The sequence below is a fragment of the Cervus elaphus genome, chromosome 19, assembly GCF_910594005.1.
Source record: "Cervus elaphus chromosome 19, mCerEla1.1, whole genome shotgun sequence".
Classification (NCBI taxonomy): domain Eukaryota; kingdom Metazoa; phylum Chordata; class Mammalia; order Artiodactyla; family Cervidae; genus Cervus; species Cervus elaphus.
This window is the reverse complement of record NC_057833.1, coordinates 35,404,902-35,426,007: the sequence shown is the minus strand read 5'-3', so window position 1 is coordinate 35,426,007 and position 21,106 is coordinate 35,404,902. Positions and strand designations below refer to the sequence as shown.

Here is a 21,106-nt window from a genome sequence, read left to right as displayed (position 1 = left end):
AGCGACTATCAGTAACAGTGGAATCTGCCAGGAGAGCTAAAAAGCCTGGAGAAAGAGACTACATACCAGGGAAGACCTAAAGCTGAGGTGGAGCACACACTGAGAAAGCATTTGAGAAAGCAAGGCCATACCTTAAACACAGGTAACACTTGAGTAATTTGATGTATGTGGTGTACTTAGGGTAACTGTGGCAACAACTGACAAAAGGAATGAAGACTGAAAGAAATGGTAATCACATGAGTTAGTTTTTTTTTTTTAATTTAAAGAATTATTGTTTAATATTTTATTTATTTTTTAATCTATTTGTCTACATCGGGTCTTAGTTGCAGCATGCAGATCTTCCGCTGCAGTGCAGGGACTCTCTAGTGGCACTCGGGCTCCAGCGCATACAAACTTAGCTGCTCTGCAGCTTGTGGGACCTTAGTTTCCCCAACCCAGGATCAAACTCATATCCCCTGAGTTGCAAGACAGATTCTCAACTTCTGGACTGCCAGGGAAGTCCCAATGAGTAAGTATGGAAGCCTCTTATCCCCCACTTATCATTTACCTCTCCTTAAAAGATAATTGATTATTTAAATAAAAATAGAATAACAATATGTTGTGGGATTCATTACATCTACTGAATTAAAATGTATGATAAGACAACAGAAGTGAAGAGGGAAGAAATGGAAGTAAACTGTTGTAAGATTCTTCTGTGTGAAGTGGTATAAAATCATGTGAAGGTACACTGTGATACCTTGAAGATATATACCCTAAACTCTAAAGCAAACACGAGAGTTTTTGCTTTATGAGATAATATTAGTTACAACATGACCGTTACAACTAATAAGTCAACAGATGAGATAACATGGAATTTTAAAAAGTAACTAACCAAGAGTTGATAGAGAAAGAGGAGAAATGAAATCAAGAATGGGCAGGAAAAAATAGAAAACAGTTGCCAAGATGGTGGATATAAAGGTAACTATATCAGCAATCTCAGGAGGGCCGAGAGGAGCTACTCCACATTCAAGGTCAGGAGGATCGGCCGTGAGGAGATACCCCTCATCCAAGGTAAGGAGCAGCAGCTGTGCTTTGCTGGAGCAGCCGTGAAGAGATACCCCACATCCAAGGTAAGATAAACTCAAGTAAGATGGTAGGTGTTGCGAGAGGGCATCAGAGGGCAGACACACTGAAACCACAATCACAGAAAACTAGCCAATTTGATCACAGGACCACAGTCTTGTCTAACTCAATGAAACTAAGCCATGCCGTGTGGGGCCACCCAAGACGGACGGGTCATGGTGGAGAGGTCTGACAGAATGTGGTCCACTGGAGAAGGGAATGGCAAACCACTTCAGTATTCTTGCCTTAATAACCCCATGAACAGTATGAAAAGGCAAAAAGATAGGACACTGAAAGATGAACTCCCCAGGTCAGTAGGTACTCAGTATGATACTGGAGCTCAGTGGAGAAATAACTCCAGAGAGAATGAAGTGATGGAGCCAAAGCAAAACAATACCCAGTTGTGGATGTGACTGGTGATAGAAGCAAGGTCCAATGCTATGAAGAGCAATATTGCACAGGAACCTGGAATGTTAGGTCCATGAATCAAGGCAAATTGGAAGTGGTCAAACAGGAGATGGCAAGAGTGAATGTCAACATTCTAGGAATCAGCTAACTAAAATGTACTGGAATGGGTGAATTTAACTCAGATGACCATTTTATCTATTACTATGGGCAGGAATCCCTTAGAAAAAATGGAGTAGCCATCATGGTTAACAAAAGAGGCCAAAATGCAGTACTTGGATGCAATCTCAAAAATGACAGAATGATCTCTGTTCGTTTCCAAGGCAAACCATTCAGTATCACAGTAGTCCAAGCCTATACCCCAATCAGTAATGCTGAAGAAGCTGAACAGTTCCATGAAGACCTACAAGACCTTTTAGAACACCCAAAAAAGATGTCCTTTTCATTATAGGGAACTGGAATGCAAAAGTAGGAAGTCAGGAAACACCTGGAGTAACAGGCAAATTTGGCCTTGGAGTACAGAATGAAGCAGGGCAAAGATTAATAGAGGTTTGCCAAGAGAACGCACTGGTCATAGCAAACACCCTCTTCCAACAACACAAGATAAAACTCTACACATGGACATCACCAGATGGTTGACACCGAAATCAGATTGATTATATTCATTGCAGCCAAAGATGGGGAAGCTCTGTACAGTCAGCAAAAACAAGACCGGGAGCTGACTGTGGCTCAGATCATGAACTCCTTATTGCCAAATTCAGACTTAAACTGAAGAAAGTAGGGAAAACCACTAGACAATTCAGGTATGACCTAAATAAAATTCCTTATGATTACACAGTGGAAGTGAGAAATAGATTTAAGGGACTAGATCTGATAGACAGAGTGCCTGATGAACTATGGACGGAGGTTCATGACATTGTATAGGAGACAGGGATTAAGACCACCCCCATGAAAAAGAAATGCAAAAAAGCAAAATGGCTGTCTGAGGAGGCCTTACAAATAGCTGTGAAATGAAGAGAAGCGAAAAGCAAAGGAGAAAAGGAAAGATATTCCCATCTGAATGCAGAGTTCCAAAGAATAGTAAGGAGAGATAAGAAAGCCTTCCTCAGTGATCAGTGCAAAGAAATAGAGGAAAACAACAGAATGGGAAAGATTAGAGATCTCTTCAAGAAAATTAGAGATAACAAGGGAACATTTCATGCAAAGATGGCTCAATAAAGGACAGAAATGGTATGGACCTAACATAAGCAGAAGATATTAAGAACAGCTGGCAAGAATACACAGAAGAACTATACAAAAAAGATCTTCATGACCCAGATAGTCATGATGGTGTGATCACTCACCTAGAGCCAGATATCCTGGAATGTGAAGTCAAGTGGTCCTTAGGAAGCATCACTATGAACAAAGCTAGTGGAGGTGATGGAATTCCAGTTTAGCTATTTCAAATCCTAAAAGATGATGTTGTGAAAGTGCTTTACTCAATATGCCAGCAAATTTGGAAAACTCAGCAGTGGCCACAGGACTGGAAAAGTTCAGTATTCATTCCAGTCCCAAAGAAAGGCAATGCCAAAGAATGCTCAAACTACTGCACAATTGCACTCATCTCACATGCTAGTAAAGTAATGCTCCAAATTCTCCAAGCCAGGCTTCAGCAATACATGAACCTTGAACTTCCAAATGTTCAAGCTGGTTTTAGAAAAGGCAGAGGAACCAGAGATCAAATGGCCAACATCTGCTGGATCATAAAAAAAGCAAGAGAGTCCCAGAAAAACATCTACTTCTGCTTTACTGACATTGCCAAAGCCTTTGACTGTGTGGATCACAACAAACTGTGGAAAATTCTTAAAGAGATGGGATTACCAGACCATCTGACCTGTCTCTTGAGAAACCTGTATGCAGGTCAGGAAGCAACAGTTAGAACCGGACATGGAACAACACACTGGTTCCAAATTGGGAAAGGAGTATGTCAAGGCTGTATATTGTCACCCTGCTTATTTAACTTATATGAAGAGTACATCAGGAGAAATGCTGGGCTGGAAGAAGCACAAGCTGGAATCAAGATTACCAGGAGTAATATCAATAACCTCAGATATGCAGACGCCACCACCCTTATGGCAGAAAGTGAAGAGGAACTAAAAAGCCTCTTGATGAAAGTGAAAGAGGATAGTGAAAAAGTTGGCTTTAAAGCTCAACATTCAGAAAACTAAGATCATGGCATCCGGTTCCATCACTTCATGGGAAATAGATGGGGAAACAGTGGAAAAAATGGCAGACTTAATTTTTTTGGGTTGCAAAATCACGGCAGATGGTGACTGCAGCCATGAAACGCTTACTCCTTGGAAGGAAAGTTATGACCAACCTAGATAGCCTATTTAAAAGCAGACACATTACTTTGCCAACAAAGGTCCGTCTAGTCAAGGCTATGGTTTTTCCAGTAACCATGTATGGATGTGAGAGTTGGACAGTGAAGAAAACTGAGCACTGAAGAATCGATGCTTTTGAACTGTGGTGTTGGAGAAGACTCTTGGGAATCCTTTAGACTGCAAGAAGATCCAACCAGTCCATCCTAAAGGAAATCAGTCATGGCTGTTCATTGGAAGGACTGATGTTGAAGCTGAAACTCCAATACTTTGGCCACCTCTTGCGAAGAGTTGACTCATTAGAAAAGACCCTGATGCTGGGAAGGATTGGGGGCAGGAGGAGAACAGGACGACAGATGATGAGATGGCTGGATGGCATCACCAACTCGATGGACATGGGTTTGGGTAGACTCTGGGAGTTGGTGATGGACAGGGAAGCCTGGCATGCTGTGATTAATGGGGTCGCAAAAAGTCAGACACAACTGAGTGACTGAACTGAATTGATATCAGCAATCATACTGTTTGAACACCCCAATTAAAAGGAGGTTATTGTCAAATTGAATATTTTAAAGAGAAAAGAAGAAGAAAAAAGACCACCCTTGTGACCTACAAGAAACCCACTTTAAATATTGTTAACCAAGGAGGCCTTTAGATTGAGGTGGCTTTAATGTCTTAGTGCCTACATAAGCAAACCAAAGCCTGTGCCTGAAATGCCTAAAAAAACTGAAACCTAGAGACAACCAATCACACACAGCCAGCTTGACTTTCTCAAAGAATGCAACCACTTAAGCTACAGCCAATCAAATAATTTCCTTGCTTTGCTTCTGCCTCTTCTCTAGAAAAATCTTTCCCCTAGCTTCTATCAGTGGAGCTCTCCCAACTAATTCTGGTTTGACCCTATCCAATTTGAACTGAGTTTTGCTCAAATAAACTTAAAAAAATTTTAGTATGCCTCATTTTATCTAACAGTATAAAGACACAAGGGCTTCCCTGGTGGCTCAAATGGTAAAGAATTGCTTGCAATGCAGGAGACCAGAGTTTGATCCCTGCACCGGGAATATCCCCGAGAGAACAGAATTACAGCCCACTCCAGTATTCTTGACTGGAGAGTTCCATGGATAGAGGAGCCTGGCAGGCTATAGTCCATAGGGTTGCAAAGAGTTGGATACGACTGAGTGACTAACACACACACACATAAAGACAGAAATAGTTTAAAAGTAAAAGGATGGAAAAAGATATCCCATACTAACACTAATCAAAAGAAAGAATAACTATGTTAATATAAAAACAAAGTGAGTCTCAGAACAAAGAATATGACCAAAAATAAAAATCACTTAAAAATAATAAAGTGGTAAATCTATCAAGAGGACATACCAAGCCTAAGTGTTTACACATCAATAACAGAGCTTCAGAATACACAAAGCAAAAAAGAGAACTGCAAAGAGAAATAAACAAATCCACAATTATAATCCAGTATTTTGACTTGAGAAATAGAATATTTCCTGCCGTATCAGTAAAGAAGGATGTCAGAGTCATCAGCGATTTTAGCCCTCCAGGGCACTCTGGAAGGAGAATACCTGTGATCCAACAGCCATCAGGCTATAGCCACTCGCTGCCAGGAGCTCAAGGGAGTTGTCCGTCCATGTGTGTTCAGTCGTTCAGTCTCAGTCACGTCTGCCTCTGCCACCCCATGGACGGTAGCTCACCAGGCTCCTCTGTCCATGGGATTGCCCAGGGAAGAATACTAGAGTGGGTTGCCATTCCCTTCTCCAGGGGATCTTCCCAACCAGGGATCAAACCTGAATCTGGAGTCTCCAGGATTGATAGGCGGATTCTTTACCACTGAGCTACCAGGGAAGCCCCAAATGACCACCTACAATATTGTTAAGAGCTGATTTATGCTTTAAATTTTAAAAGTACTAATTTTTAAACTTTTAAAACTCCTTAGCAAACTTGAGACAGTATTGCAAGGTAATTTTTTAGTGTAAAGTTGGTTAGTTAAGCCATCATTCCTCTGATCTACTGCTTATATGCGTATTCCTCCAGACTGGGATTCACAGCTCTGAGAGACCATCATTGCTTCATTTAATTAATAGAGGAAGGAGATAAGTGATGAAAAGGTCACCTTTCCAAGACATTGAATATTATTCATGTTCCAGAAAAACCAACTGGGAGCAGGCATTATTATCCCTATTATACAACAGAAGAAATCTAGGCTCAGAGAGGTTACCCAAGGTTGTACAACTGCTGAGTTGGCAGGGTCAGATTCAAACCCCAGATCGCCCCAACTCTTTAGACCATACTCTCCCCACTCCCCGCAAGGTGAGGGTGCCAGATAAGGCTGCCTTGAGCAGCGAGCAGGGCTGTCTCCGACTTCTTGTGAATACACACAGAGACAGACAGTGGTCTACCACTGAGTTTTGACTCCTACTCATTCCTCATGAGTGAGGGATTGGTTTTCTCTCAGCTGGGAAGAGTCTCTGGGTTTATACAGAAGTAGATTCAAGATCTTAGAGAAAAATGGAGACCCAGCTTATGAGAGAAGGAAGCAGGTACTGACACAGATCCACCACCTCTTGTGGAAAATAATCTTAGATGCTCTTAACTGGGCTGGGGAACAGGCCCCATCCCCCACCCCATTCCTTGCAAACACTTAAGGCAGAACCGAAAGTGCCTGCTTTCACCGGAGGGCCACTTGTGGTTTCCCGCCCACTCAGTGCATCTCTTGGGAGGGCCTTTCAGTTGCTTCTCATAACACAAGTGACTTTGGTTTCTCTGCCACAACTGAGTGAAGGGCAGAAGGAGCCTGCCCTGGCATCAGCCTCCCACCATTCAGAAGACCCAGCCGTGCTGAGCCTAGCCTCTGTTGGCAAGGCTCTAGTGCTCCCCAGTCATGTCCTGGCAGATCCCTGCAGTGGTGGTGCTCTTCGTGTCTCTGGCTGGTGAGTGACACACCTGACCTTCCGTGGTGACCCCACCGTATCTGGTCCTATTAAATGTAAATTCATTCTAGTGCCGGTGACCAACATGGGACAGGGCAGACTGGAAATAGCTGTAGTGACTTCAGTTATTGTGGGTATTTGATTTGGGACTGTCTTTTTATTGCTCTACATGGGGAGCACACTTCATTGTTTCCCAAAGGGGACAGGCTTCCACTGTTTGGATTGTTTTCCATGAGTCAGGCAGAGTAGGTATCAACCCAGGAAGCAGAGACACTGCCTGTGGTTCCCAAATAGATTCTAGGCACCTGATTAGGGAGAGTTTGTAGAAATCACTCCCATTTAAGAGGTAAAGAACTGAGCCAGGACTTAAAAATGGGGCTTTTGCCACACACTCTGGGGAAAGTATGTCAAACTTTGTTTTTCTGCTTTTCTCAAATGAAGTGCTACATTTATATTATGTAACACTAAGTTGTGAAGATGAATGAGATGTGGCTGACAAACTGCACCATCTCAGAAGGATGTAAGCCAGGGCATCAAAGATTTATTTTTCAATTGTAAGGATTTCAGGTCAGAGAGACTGTCTAGGAAGCTAAGCTTTTAATGATCCTTTTATGTCCCTATCCCCTGCTTTCACCAGGAGCGTTTTCTCCCTAGGACACAGGGTCCTCTTATGTACTTTGTAAAGCTTGCTTGTTGATTCACAATCCCTTATACTACCACTGACTTGAATGTGTAAGGGAACTAGCTTTGTCCACACGGCCCCATTTAACGTGCTCAAATGAGGGACACACCTGCCCTGGAGTGTAACACAATTCATCATGAAAGTTGGGTGAAGAGTCAGGCCAGCTGCCCTAATCCAGGCTGTTTTCCTTCATGCTGCACTTTCAGAATTAGAGTTTCACATTCTTTGGGAGGCAAAAATGGAAAGTCATTATTATGATTAACAGAGCAAACTAATAAAAAACCATAAGTTCTCAGTGTAGTAGGAGCCCTCAGTGAGCTATGTGTGGGCAAAATTTCAATGACTGGCAGGTGACTGGGGGATTCAAGAATGCAATGAGTGTGTGATAAATGCCCAGGCAGGTGGAGGGGAAATGCCCACATTGCCGTTTCCTCTCTGAGCTGCACATTCTTAGAGGTGAACACAGGCACTCAGCTAACAAATCGGGATCCATGTTCTACACTTATGCACTATACTCCTACATGCGTATATTCAAGAAATACTCGCTAAATTGGGTATGAGCAAAAAGCATTAGACATTTTGCTTGGAGAGGCATAGCTTTTAAGTAAGTTTACTGGGTAATCTTTTTCCAGTCACTTTGCTTCCCTGATCTCAAATTCTTCCCCTGAATAAACAAGGGGATTTAAGTTGGTATCAATCAAATTTAGATTCAGTTGCACACAAGAGACCAGCTCCAAATAGTGAATTAAACAAGATAAATGTTTGTTTCCCTCTTAAGTGAAAATGAGTCAAGAGGAAGTCAGAGCAGATGTGTGGGGACTCATTCTCATGGACCCACCACCCTATGTATGACCTCCACCTGCGAGGCTTCCTAACAGCTCTTGTTGTCTGCAGAGCTCTAGCCATCCCATACAACCTGCAGGCTGATTGAAGGAGGAAAGAGGAAGGCAACAGAGAGGCCCCATGGGGGACTGAGCTCCCTTCGAGCAGCCTTCCCAGAAGGTCCATATGACCCTACCTCTTCTACTGCTTTGCTCTGAACTCAGTCACATTCCTATCCTTCCCATCTGGAAAGAGGCTTGGGGATGAATTCCAAGCAGTAAGCACTCAGCTTCAACTCATGGTTCTATTTACGAAGGAAAAAGGAGAGACTGAATTTGGGGGAGTCAGCCAGCCGTCTCCAACACAGGGCTGGAACCCCTTCTGTTCAAAGGTTCTCTTTGAGTCTCAAGTCCCCCAGAAAGTCCCCCCAAGAGACAGGATTTGCATCCTTTTGCTAAATACTCTAAGATTAAACTGTGAAACTGTGAGCAGACTCTTGCCAAGGGCTGACCCCGCTGCCCTACACATCCAGAAACAGTCTTCCTGCCTCATGCAGCTGGGACTGCTTCTGCTGCCCAGGGAGGTGCCAGAGAAAGTGCTCGGGCGTTATACCCAGTTCCCTGTCCCTGGATATGGCCCCTGGGGCTCCATTTACTCTCCAGCTGTGTTCCTTACAGCTGTGCAAAGTGTAGCCTCCAAAACCCACCAGGCCCACTCCCTGCTGGCCTTCCACCTCTCCCTCCTCCCCAAACCTTCCCACGTTTCCTTCATGTTGACTCCCTTGCTGCTCTGCAGACATGCCAGGCTCTGAGGCCCCTGTGTCTGCACAAACTCTTCCTCTTGCCTGTAGGACGCCATCTGCTCTCTTGTCTGCCTGAGGAATTTCTTCTGTTAGATTCCCCACCCCACCCCATAGCACTCGGAGGGCCTGCTTCGATAATAACCCCTGTCACACTGAGGTGTGTAGTCCATTTTTGGATCTGCCTCACAAGGTTTTGAGCCCCTAAAAATACAGACCTGCCTCCAGTGCCTGGCCAGGAGCTTGGCTCAGTGACGTCTCCCGTGTATCCACTGAATTGGGTGTGGCAGGAAAACCAAACTAAGGCTCTCTAGGAAGCCCCAACTGTCTGGGAAATACCTAGAGAAGTAGTACTTGTGTGGTCACTGGCTGTCCCAGGGCCTCGTTGATGGATTATCTCTCAGATCCTCATGTGAGCTATAGGGAAATCCAAACCTTCTCACACCGCTTGCTGCATTGCAGCTCACCATCTAGAGGGGTGAAGACACTAGGGTATTCATTTTCTGAGTCTCTTGAATCCTGGAGAGGAGATGCTCAGGTTCTGGGAGTGAGAGTCTGACAAATCAATGTGCAGATTTCTGGTTGTGTTCTTTTGAGCAGGAGGAGGGCTGAGAGATTCTGAGTTATGCCCTGCCCTTGCTTCTGCCTACTTCCCTCTTTGTGGGTCTCAGTGAACTTAACTAAACCTCTAGGGGTCAAAGATCCCATTTAAAAACTATGACCCAATTTTGACAAAGATTGGGCATATATGTGTGGTCATAAACATAGATTTTATAAGACAGAGTATTTTTCAGAGTATTATTTCCTTGAGTACCTAACAAACTTATGAAGTTTCTTGGACATATTTCAATGCACAGCAGAGCTACCCCTGTCAAATTTCCGTCTAATCATCAGCCCATCTTTTATACCTCACACTCCTACGAGGAGAGGAGGAGAGGGGCTAGATTGGAGAAGGAGAATATAAGAACAATATTTCCCAGAGTTGTTTAACTGTAACACACTCTGTCACTTTTGGTCCTGTCACCTACCAGCCCCAGGCATCTGTTCACCACAAAGTCATGTATCATACGGAGATGCCATCACTTCCGGGCACCTCACAAAGATTTCCTGTACACCAAGTACAGTTGACAGGGTCCCGTGAGTGTTCTTATCCTGTTTGGGGTGCTCTGCATTCATGAATAGCCAGTGTGTTTTTTCCCTTTATTTGAGTTCATTCACTACTGAGAGAGGAGTTCTAATTGCATTATCAGGAAGGTTCCCCCTTTGAAAGCATGTGCTACTCAGTTGAGGAAATTCTACTCAGTTGAAAAGATTTACTTTAGCTTATAAGCATAAGGTAAACACAGCGGGGTTTTATCAAGGACCTAATCATCCAGGAGAGCAAAAGTCAGGTGGTTCTCAGTCTCCCAGAGTTCTCTGGAGCAATCTTTGCTTTTTACTACAGATATTCCTAGACACCATGTCTGGGAATGAATTCTATTTCTCCATCATAATACTATGATCCTAATGGGATTCCTATTGGGTTCTTGACCCAGGAAACAGCAACTCAGGTTTAGCCCAAGTGAATTGTGAAGATAAATCTTCAACAACTGTTAACCTTCATAACAATCTTGAATGGAGAAACCTTCCCCAGCTTCTACAATATGGGCATAAAGGCTCCACATGGAGTGATTTTACAAAGATTTGCAAAGTAAACCTACAACCCAGAAAATCAATTGATATAACTCTCAAATATTATACATTTCAGTTGTCCAGGTAAACATTTTAGAAACAGAAAAGACTCTTTAGTAATAGTCTCAAGTAATTTAATGTCATTAATAATGTCTTATACAAACCAGCTGTGCAGAAATAATTGATAAGTGTTAGTACTGGACTTACAGTTAGCCTTTTCTTCTGGAAAATGATCACTGTTTTAGCATGTGGGCCTTTGAAAGCCTCACTGAGGACCACCATGATGAAAGTTTGGTGAACTGGGGTCACTGAAGGGGCACCCTACTCTTTTTCTCTCCTCTGATTTTGTCTCTTCTCTCACTGTTCTTCCCAGGGATACACACTACCTCCACCCAACCACAGATCCAAGGGCAGGCTTTGCTTCAGACAGGGGCTTGGGTCTAAAGCTCCAAAATTTACTAGTTGAACAATTATGGTCAAGTTAATAGAATTTTCTAAAACTGAATTTCCTTATCTGAAAAACAGAGAAAGATTAGTACCTGTGAAAGGGTTTTTGAGAAGAGTTGATGAAAGATAACCCTTGATCTGAGGTCTGCCATGTAGTAAGTGTTCAGTAACTTGAAATTTTATTGCTGTTATTATGGGGAAAGTACCCAGTTAGAAATATATTGGATGAAAAAGAGAAAGAGTAAAGGAGTCTGTGGATTATTTTGATTAGATATGAAATTCAGGACTCTATAAACACCAGCATAGAACATTCTTTCCATTTTCCCCGTGTTTTTCCAAGTCACTGCCTGACACTGGGCAGCTCCCGCTCCAATGAGTGAAAATACAATGGTAAACACCATGAAACCATAGCACTGAACAGCACCATCTCTCAGCGCACCTGATCATAAGCTATCCTGAGATATCATCGCACTTGTCCACTTTCAGGTTTGCTCTGTGCCTGAAGGAGACAAGGATAGAACTTTTCTGGTTGAAAAAGAGCCAGAGGCCTTTGGCCCTGAAGGGTGACCTGGGAGAGAACCTATGACAATAAAACACATTCTAGGTCTGCTTAATAGTTCAGAAAGGCTTTTACTCAAACCACCTTGTTTGAGCCTTCTAATAATCATAGGAGGAGGGTGATCCAGTGGTTAAGAGTCCACTTTGCAATGCAGGGGATGTGATTTTGATCCCTGGTTGGGAAACCAAGATGGGGTGCCACAACCAAGGCCAGAAGCAGCCAAATAAATATATGAATAATCGTTGGAGGTCTACAGTGTTATAACCACCACTTACACATTCAGTTATTTATTCATTCATTCTGTAACCACTGAATACCTTCAATGTACAAGCCCTGGTGGTGGGAAAAAAAACCCCCACAGCTCCCACCTTGAGGTTGCCTTTAATCTAGTGGGAGAGATGCACAATCTATAAACATATCATCAGGGCTGGTACACACTGTCCGGTCAGGCTTATTGTTAAATATTTGAATGCCATCCCCTTATATCATTACAAGTTGTGATTAGTGCAGTGAGGGCAGTGAAAATAACACTATGATGGAGAATTATGGGAACAGGGAGCTGTTCTCTGTGGGGAGGGCAGGGAAAACTCTTTAAGGAGCCGACATTTAAGCCAAACTGTGAAGGACACACACACCAGATATATCAGCGCCTTTATGGGTTAATTTAATTTCTTAGCTGGAAAAGACTGGGCCACTCTAAAGGTTAAGTAAGGGAATGATAGAAATTGGGCTACAATTAGAAAACTGATGGCAAAATAAAAAATGGAAGGGAACTGAATCTCTTGTCATTGGAGGCAATTATGCATAGATCGGCTGAACACATGACAAAATATCCAACAGTAAAATTCACACATTAGATTAGGGTTTGTATTAGATAATCTTTAAGGTCCCTTTCAAGCCTGGGATTATATGATTCTATGAAAACTGTACAAGTCTGTGCAAATCTTTATTCCTGTTATTCAAGCTGCCCCAGCTCTGTCAGATCATCCCAGCAATATACTACCCAGGAACACACTCTGCCCAGGAACTGTCCGGATTCATGTCTGAAGATGGAAGATGAAGCAACATTGACACTTAGATATCTAGCTGAGCATGCTCTCTGGGCTGTTAGTACCACACCCTGTACACACAAAAGGAAAGAATATCTCCAGTATGATCATGGATGACAGTCTTGTGTAACCCAATGAAGCTATGAGCCATGCCATACAGAGCCACCCAAGATGGAAGGGTCATGGTGGAAAGTTCTGACAAAACGTGATCCATTGGAGAAGGGAATGGCAAACCACTTCAATATCCTTGCTTCAAAGACCCCAGTATGATCACAACCCTGTGAAAACATGGGTGCAACCAAAATGTTAAAATTGTGACCTCATAGAAGAATTTTGAGTGATCTTCACTTCACCATTCTATCCTCATAAATTTTCCCCATATCTAAAAAGTGCATGTTAATTTTAATGAAACATTAAAGTGGGAGTGGGGAGGGACTAGCAAATGTGAACTATTAGTTGGTATATTAACATTTTTTTTCTAATTTGCAGCGATTTGGTATTATGACAGTCATAGGAAAGCAAAAGTGTTTCCAGAAATCACAGGTTACTCTTTACCTACAACAGAACAGGCCACAGTAAAACCTTCTCTCCTCCAACCAACTAACCACGTGCCTCACAAAACTGCAGCAGCAAGATTGACAGATGGTCATGTCACCTCTCAGACAGTTGCCAAAACATCCAACTCTGAGACCCTAACCACAAACACAACCATAGAAGTTCTAGCAACAACTTCCCCAGTAACTACAAAGAGTACCCTACCAACCAGTCCAACAACCCACACCCTAGTCACAACCCTGGCCACATCCAATAAGTCACACGTGACTTTTCCAGTCACCGAGGCTAAAGTTGGCCTCAGTGTAGGTCCCAGTTCACCACCAGCCACTGTCAACTCAACAGCTCACACCACTAGAAACAGGCCATCGACTGCCAGCCACACAACAGGGAAAACCACCCAACTCAGTAACCAGACCACCCTTCCAGCGACTTTGTCCACCTTGCCACACAACATCACAACCAGTCAGAAACCTACTCAACCCACCCACACCCCAGGGCCAACCACAGCCGCACACAACACCACCCAAACGGCCTCGCCTGCCACCATCGCTCCCAGGCCCACCCTTGCACCACAGCCATTGTCACCCAAGACGGGAATTTATCAAGTTCTCAATGGAAGCAAGCTGTGTATCAAAGCAGAGATGGGGATACAGCTGACGGTTCAAGACTCCGTGTCGGTAAGTCGGGGCCATAGGACCATAACAACAGCTTCAAAAAGTTTGAGTGAGAGTGCCTTGCTAAAAATGAACATTCCCCTGCATCCTGTATCTTGTAATGAAACAGATACTTGCGAGTTCCTCTTTCTCCAAGGTCCTCTATTAAGAGAACCCGTTTTAGAATACCTATAAAAATAGACACTGATAATGACTGTATGAACAAAGGAAAGCACACACCAAAATTTTAAATATGCACACTCCTCACTTTTAGCCATCATGGGCAGAGTGTGGGGTATGTCCAGCATTGACCACAGCCGGGCCCTGTCCCTCTGGATGACTTCCAAGCCTCAACAACTTTCCTGTGAAATGATAGGTTTGCATTCAATGGTTGTTCCAACCACCTGTGACATTAATATGAAAAATGCAGATTAATGAGAAGATTGGTTGGAGGGGTTGGGGGTGGGGGGCTAAGATTATTTGATTTACTGAAAGAATCACTATAAAAATCCTTCCTATTTTGCTTCATTTTTGTGATTGCAAGTAAAACCTCCACATTTGGGTTTTTATTTGAAACAGAAGTTAATTAGACAGCAAAACCTTTCCTGTAGTGCCCAGCATGTTTGATTGAACAAAAACTAAATTTCACACAGTTTATCAAGAATATAGCTGCCACGAATTATCTCTCAAGGAACTCCTCACTGTGAGAGCACTCGTTCATTTAAAAAAATTTTAACATAGAACAGAATTTTGGACTCTATGGGAGAAGGGGAGGGTGGGATGATCTGAGAGAACAGTATCAAAACATGTATATTATCAAGTGTGAAACAGATCACCAGTCCAGGTTGGATGCATGAGACAAGGGCTTGGGGCTGGTGAACTGGGATGACCCAGAGGGATGGGATGGGGAGGGAGGTGGGAGGGGGGTTCAGGATGGGGAACACATGTAAATCCATGGCTGATTCATGTCAATGTATGGCAAAAACCACCACAATACTGTAAAGTAATTAGCCTCCAACTAATAAAAATAATTGGGGGGAAAAATCTTAACAGATTGTAAATGAGAGGTGTCTTCCACAGACTTTGAAATTACCCAGTGAACACCCACTAGTCTCGAGTCTCAGACTCCTTTCTAGCCTGTGTTTCTGGTCTCCCAACTAAAGTGTTCTCTTCATTGAGGCCATCTATTTTATTTGGTTTAGGTCTTTTCACCTCAGAAATACTTCAACATCGACCCCAATGCAACTCAAGCCTCTGGAAACTGTGGCTCCCGAAAATCCAACCTCCTTTTGAATTTCCAAGGTGGCTTTGTGAATCTCACATTTACCAAGGTGAGGCTGAGCTCCTTACACGAACAGGCTCTAACATTGCTTTCCCTGCCCACCCCCAGCCCCACCAGGGCCAGTGGTGCAATCCCACACTTCACTTTAAATTCCAGAGGAAATAGACATCAAAGCCTTTGGAGATGTTGTTCTCTGATAAGAATGAGGGTCATGGAGATGGAGAGGAGGCAAGTGTCGACATCTTCTGTTTGCTCTCTTCCCCCTTCAGCCTCGTCTGTGCAGCCCAAGAAGGGCTTTGATGCCTCTTGGCGGGCACTTGGCCTCGGGGGGAACTTGGCCTCAGGGAACCTGACCACATTGCTCTATGCAAACCACCCAAAGGAGGAAGTTGTACAAACGAACAGACCCACAGAAATTTCCAGTGGGCACAAAAAGCAGTATTAATCTAACACCAAAGTCAAATGTCATAGAAGGCAAAATTCAGGGACTAACCAGGAGCTGGGTTTTCTAGGCCATATCCTGGAAGGGAATAGACAACAGAGTATAGTGGAAGAGCATTGTCATGAGGTCAGAGTCTTGCCTACCAGTTTGACTCTGTTACTGTTCTGCTTTTGACATCAGGCAGGCAACCTAATATGTTTGAGTTTTTTGTTTCATTTTTTTATCATTTGAAAAATGGGAGAAAGGAATTAAAGATCACTCCTGTAAAGAGCTTGATCCAATACATAGAAAGTGGGTGTGCACTAGCTAGTAGCTACGGTTACAGTGACTGAAATGGGCAAATGTCTCGGGGACACAGTGATGGTCATTCCCCCTCTCAAAGGAGAGACTCTTTCTGATTGCCCCCAAGTGTCTTACAGGCCGAGAGGATCTTAGCAGCTGGGACTTGGTGCAGGCCTCTTTCTTACCTGTCTAACCGACCCTTGAAGTTAGAGGGTCTTGGTTAGCAGATCTTAGAGGGCAATGAGCACAGACTTTGGGATTGGACAAATCAAGATTGACTTCCAGTCATAAAACTTACTAGCTGCATGACCTTGGACTAATTTGGGGCATATTTCCTTGTCCATAAAATGGAACTAGTTATAGCTACTTAGTGGGACCCTTGGGAGAATTAGAAATGGCGTTTGTAAACCAGCCTTAGCTATGCCCCTGGAGAAGGCAAAAAGTCCCAAGGAAAGTAAAAGTTCCCACCAGTCTTAGCCTTCTGGGGAATTTATGCATTTTGAAAAAAAGTTATTTGGCTGTGTTGGGTCTTAGTTATCGTATGCGGGATCTTTGGTTTCAACCTGCAAACTTCTAGCTGTGGCATATGGGACCTAGTTCCCCCACCAGGGATGGAACCAGGTCCCCACGCATTGGGAGTGCAAAGTCTTTACCACTGGACCACCAGGGAAGTCCCAGTTTCTGCATTTTAAAAGAGAAGTTGTTTCAGCCAAAGTGGCGGCCACATATCCCAAGATTACAGGGGCTAAGCATAGAGCTTGATGTATGTTTAGTCTTCGTTGCGAAGTAGCTAAAGTAGCGAGAAAGGAAAAATATCTTTTGCCTTGAAATAGGCAATCATTTTTTATTTTCCCACTTTTGGTGAAGACTTCATTTTTCCATTAAATCTGTATAAGAAAAATGTTAGAGTACATGTGAAGGGACAAGCAGCAGCCTCAGTAGTGAGGGGACGGGAAGGATGGGTCAGGAGCTCCAGTCCTCCCCAGAGGGGACAGCCAGAGCTGAGGAGGCTGGTGGCAGGGCTGGCATCTAGCCCTGGGGACTGTCACTGTCTTTTATGGTGAGCGTTCATTCTGGATGGTGAGGTGTCTTGAACGGCCACCACTCTACTGTGCCAGTTAAATATTTTACATACCACCTCTATCCAGTGTTGCCAGTGTTCAAGAGAAGGCAGAAATCCACATCTTTTAATAAAAGCACATGACTTTTAAAGGCAGCAACACATTTTGTAAAAACTGAACACTGTTGACCCAGTGAAACACAGTTGTAGGCCCGTGTTTTGGCCTCAGGACCCTGACACTGTGCCTTCTGCCCTAACAGGAGAACTATGTGAAACGCCTTTAGGCAGGAAAGTCTAGATTCTTCCGCAAGAGAAATGCGCTCAACAGTTGAGTCACTTTTCACTTGTTGCTACCCTCTACGCCAGTGCTCCTCAGCAGCAGCAATATTAACACTTGGGTTAATACAGATGAGTCTTTGTGGTGGGGGCTGCCCTGTGCTTTGTGGGTTGTTGAGTAACATCCCTGGCCGACACCTACTAAACGCCATTAGTGACACCCAACCCCAGCTGCAATGATCCAAAATGTCTCCAGACACCAATAAATGTCCCCCAAGGGGCAAAATCACCCCAGATTGAGAACAAGTGTGCCAGAGAAAAAAAGAGCCTTAAAAAAATAGGGATACGTGTTAGTTATATCATTTTTGTTGTTCAGTTGCTCAGTCGTGTCCAACTCTTTGCGACCCCATGGACTGTAGCATGCCAGGCTCCCCTCCCTGTCCTTCAGCATATCCTGGAGTTTGCTCACACTCATGCCCGTTGAGTCTGTGATGCCATCTAACCATCTTTTCCTCTGTCATCCCCTTCTCTTCCTGCCATCAATCTTTCCCAGCATCAGGGTCTTTCCCAGTGAGTCAGTTCTTCGCATCAGGTGGCCAGAGTCTTGAGCTTCAGCTTCAGCATCAGTCCTTCCACTAAATATTGAGGGTTGATTTCCTTTAGGATGGACTGGTTGGAACTCCTTACAATCCAAGGGACTCTCAAGAGTCACCTCCAACACCACATTTACAAGCATCAATGCTTTGGTGCTCAGCCTTCTTTACGGTTCAACTCTCACATCCATAAATAGATGTTATAAAGGAGAACCAAGTTGTAGAATGATAAATAGATGCTGATTAGCAAGACTGATTTTTCAGCCAGTTTATCAATAATAAGAATTTACTGAGCACCTACTTTGTCCCCAACACTGAGCTAGACATAATGGGAGAAATAAAGGAAATATAGGTAATAGTTTGAGGTTTCAAATTGTATACAACAACTCATAACTTTTAAAATTGAACATTGCCAGCTACAAAAACATAAAGAAAAATGTCCCTCCTATGAGGGAAGTTGTTGATGTTGTTCAGTCAAGACTTTACTTTCTGTATCATTTCTGTGTGACCATGGACAAGTCAACAGCTGTCTCTCTGAGCCTGTTTTCTCAAGATGGGGCTGCTATGAGGATGAATTGGGCTGGTGTATGTGAAAGAGCTGAGCGGGGCATCTGGCCCATGTAGGGTCAGGACAGGTGGTTTTCCTTTCTCATTTCTCTCTGTTTCGTTTTTAAAGAACTGAAAACCGTTCCATGTCAATGTCTCATTTGATTAAGGTGACATGCTGAGAGTTGTTCAAACTCTTCAGCTGCAAGATAAATGTTTTTCCTCTCACCCTCTACTACCCACAATTTCCTTCCTGCTCAGGATTGTTTGTTTTAAAAACAACACATCTTTCAGTAACTCTGTGTAGAGTTTTATGTTTCTGTTCTCGGTACTATCCCTTTCTCATCCACCTGGTTGGAAGGGCATTGTGAGCCTTCAGCCCTGACTCTGGGACCTAGAAGAAACCAGGCACCCAGAGGGAGGAGCCCCAGGGTGACACAGTGTTAGCCATTGAGGTGTGGACAAAGCAGAGTGCCCAACCACCTGGTGTTTCCCCAAAGCCTTTCGGGGCATTAGGAGCTGTCTTAGCTTACAGCCTCCTGAGAACTGTTATCAGCATTTATATGCTAACACCCTCAGGGGGCACTGTTCAGAGCTTCCCAAGTTGGTGGCCCACCATTCCTGTCATGCTTTCCTTTGTGGGGTTCCCTCTGCCTGGAATGCCCCTCCCATCCCTAATTCATCCTTTGAGATGAAATATCAATTCATCTTCACTCTAGGAAGTCTCCCCACCTCAATTGCCACCTCCATCCCAGGTAAACTGGGACACTTCCCTCTCTTGGTTTCTGGACCCTCCATATATCCCCTGACCTCCACTAATGCACTTGCCACACATTTTGCCATCTTGAAGGCAAGATTTTTACTTATTCACACTCTTTAGTACTCAGCCCTGACTTTACATATGGTGTGTGCTTATTCTTAGTCACTCAGTCCTGTCCAACTCTTTGCAACCCTTTGGACTGTAGCCCACCAGGCTCCTCTGTCCATGGGATTTTTCAGGCTAGAATACTGGAGTGGATTGCCATTTCCTCCTCCTGGGGATCTTCCCGACCCAGGGATCAAACCTGTGTCTCCTGCGTTGCGAGCAGATTCTTTACCCTCTGAGCCATCAAGGAGGTCCTTATACACAGTATATCTTTACCAAATGTTTGATGAAAGAAGGAGTCAATATGGAGTAAATCTAAACTTCACAGAGAACTTTGAACCAAGGGGTCAAAAAGTAAATTAGCACCTCTGTGTAAACAGCTTCTTTAGTTTTTGTGACATTCAGAGTAGAGATTTCTTTCTTTTTTTTTCTTTTAACTTTTTATTTTATATTGGAGTATAGTTGATTAACAATGTTGTGTTAGTTTCAAGTGTACAGCAAAAACTCAGTACACATACATATATCTATTCTTTTTCAAATTCTTTTCCCATTTAAGTTATTACATAATGAGCAGAATTCCCTCTGCTACACTGTAGATCCTTGTTGGTTATCTGTTTTAAATATAGTAGTGAGTACACGTCAATCCCAAACTCCCTAACTATCCCCCCATCTATCCCCATGGTAACCATACCTTGAGCAAAAGGGGCCTAATTGATGTCCACATCCTGAACATCTGTGACCGTGAAACTCCCATGATACAATTTGCAGAAGTTGAGGAGAGGACCCTGGGCATCACAGACATTGGCATGCTGCCTTCCTGGGCAGGCTTGACAGACTGGCTTTCTCTGGACCCTGTCCTTTGCTAAGGAGGATGTTTAAGTTCCTTGAGCTAAAATCTTTCTGATGAGATATTGCAGAGTTCTCTTTTTGATGAGATATTGCAGAGACACTGACAGTGAGGAGCCACATTGTCAGCAGCCATTGGTTGAGTAGTGAGATGGTTCTTTAGAAAATGGTTCATTCAAATGGACATGCTGTAAGTGCTAAAGTACCATATTTGGATCTTAGGAGTCCTTGACCCCCTTTTATCAATGCTGATAGGTACACACAGGCTTTTTACTTTGTCTTCAAGAATCTGTCATGGTAGATATTTGTCATTCTTCAGCCTCAACCCCAAATGAGAAACCATCTGGCAGAGACTAACCTGATGGGTGACAAAGGAGAAAGCAGACGTTACAAATTGAATAATGTGTGGCATGTAATTTCCCTTGGGCTTTGGGTTAGCACCTGCTTGAAGCTCTCAACCTACCCTGCACCCCCACTGCTCTTCTCTGTATCCACCCCGTTCCCATCACTGAGAGCTGAAGTTTCACCCAGGTTCTTTAATCCATAGGGCTAACTAAGCTTAGCTCACTGGCTTGTTCTCTCTTTCTGTTGGTGGTGGATCTGAGCTCTAGGATATAGATAAAAATTATCCTTTGACCTCAGCAAGAGAGGTTTACTGGGAAGGGAAAATCTTTTTGTTAACAATGCTAGTTAAAATTTGAATGGAGACTTTATGATCGGTTTTTTACATGATTCCTTCATTTAATCTTCACATCAACCTAAGATGTGATGATTACTATTGCCCATTACTATTGTCCCCTTTCTTCTACTGAGTAAGTAAAAAATTAAATATTTGGAATGTTCACAAAGATTCAACAACTCAAACTAGG

At 43.4% G+C, this 21,106-nt stretch overlaps 1 protein-coding gene across 2 annotated transcripts in view; it reads left to right on the top strand.

Annotated features, from left to right (window-relative positions):
* Positions 1-6,617: 6,617 nt before the first annotated feature.
* The window catches only part of LAMP3 (lysosomal associated membrane protein 3), a 32,015-nt gene continuing 17,526 nt past the window's right edge, over positions 6,618-21,106 (top strand). The window contains exons 1-3 of one of the 2 annotated variants that reach the window (XM_043875143.1): positions 6,618-6,808; positions 13,327-14,069; positions 15,248-15,376. In XM_043875143.1, coding sequence (XP_043731078.1) covers positions 6,760-6,808; positions 13,327-14,069; positions 15,248-15,376 — 921 coding nt within the window. In that variant the 5' untranslated portion in view covers positions 6,618-6,759. The remainder of the gene's footprint in view (positions 6,809-13,326; positions 14,070-15,247; positions 15,377-21,106) is intronic. The other variant, XM_043875144.1, reaches the window with a different exon arrangement.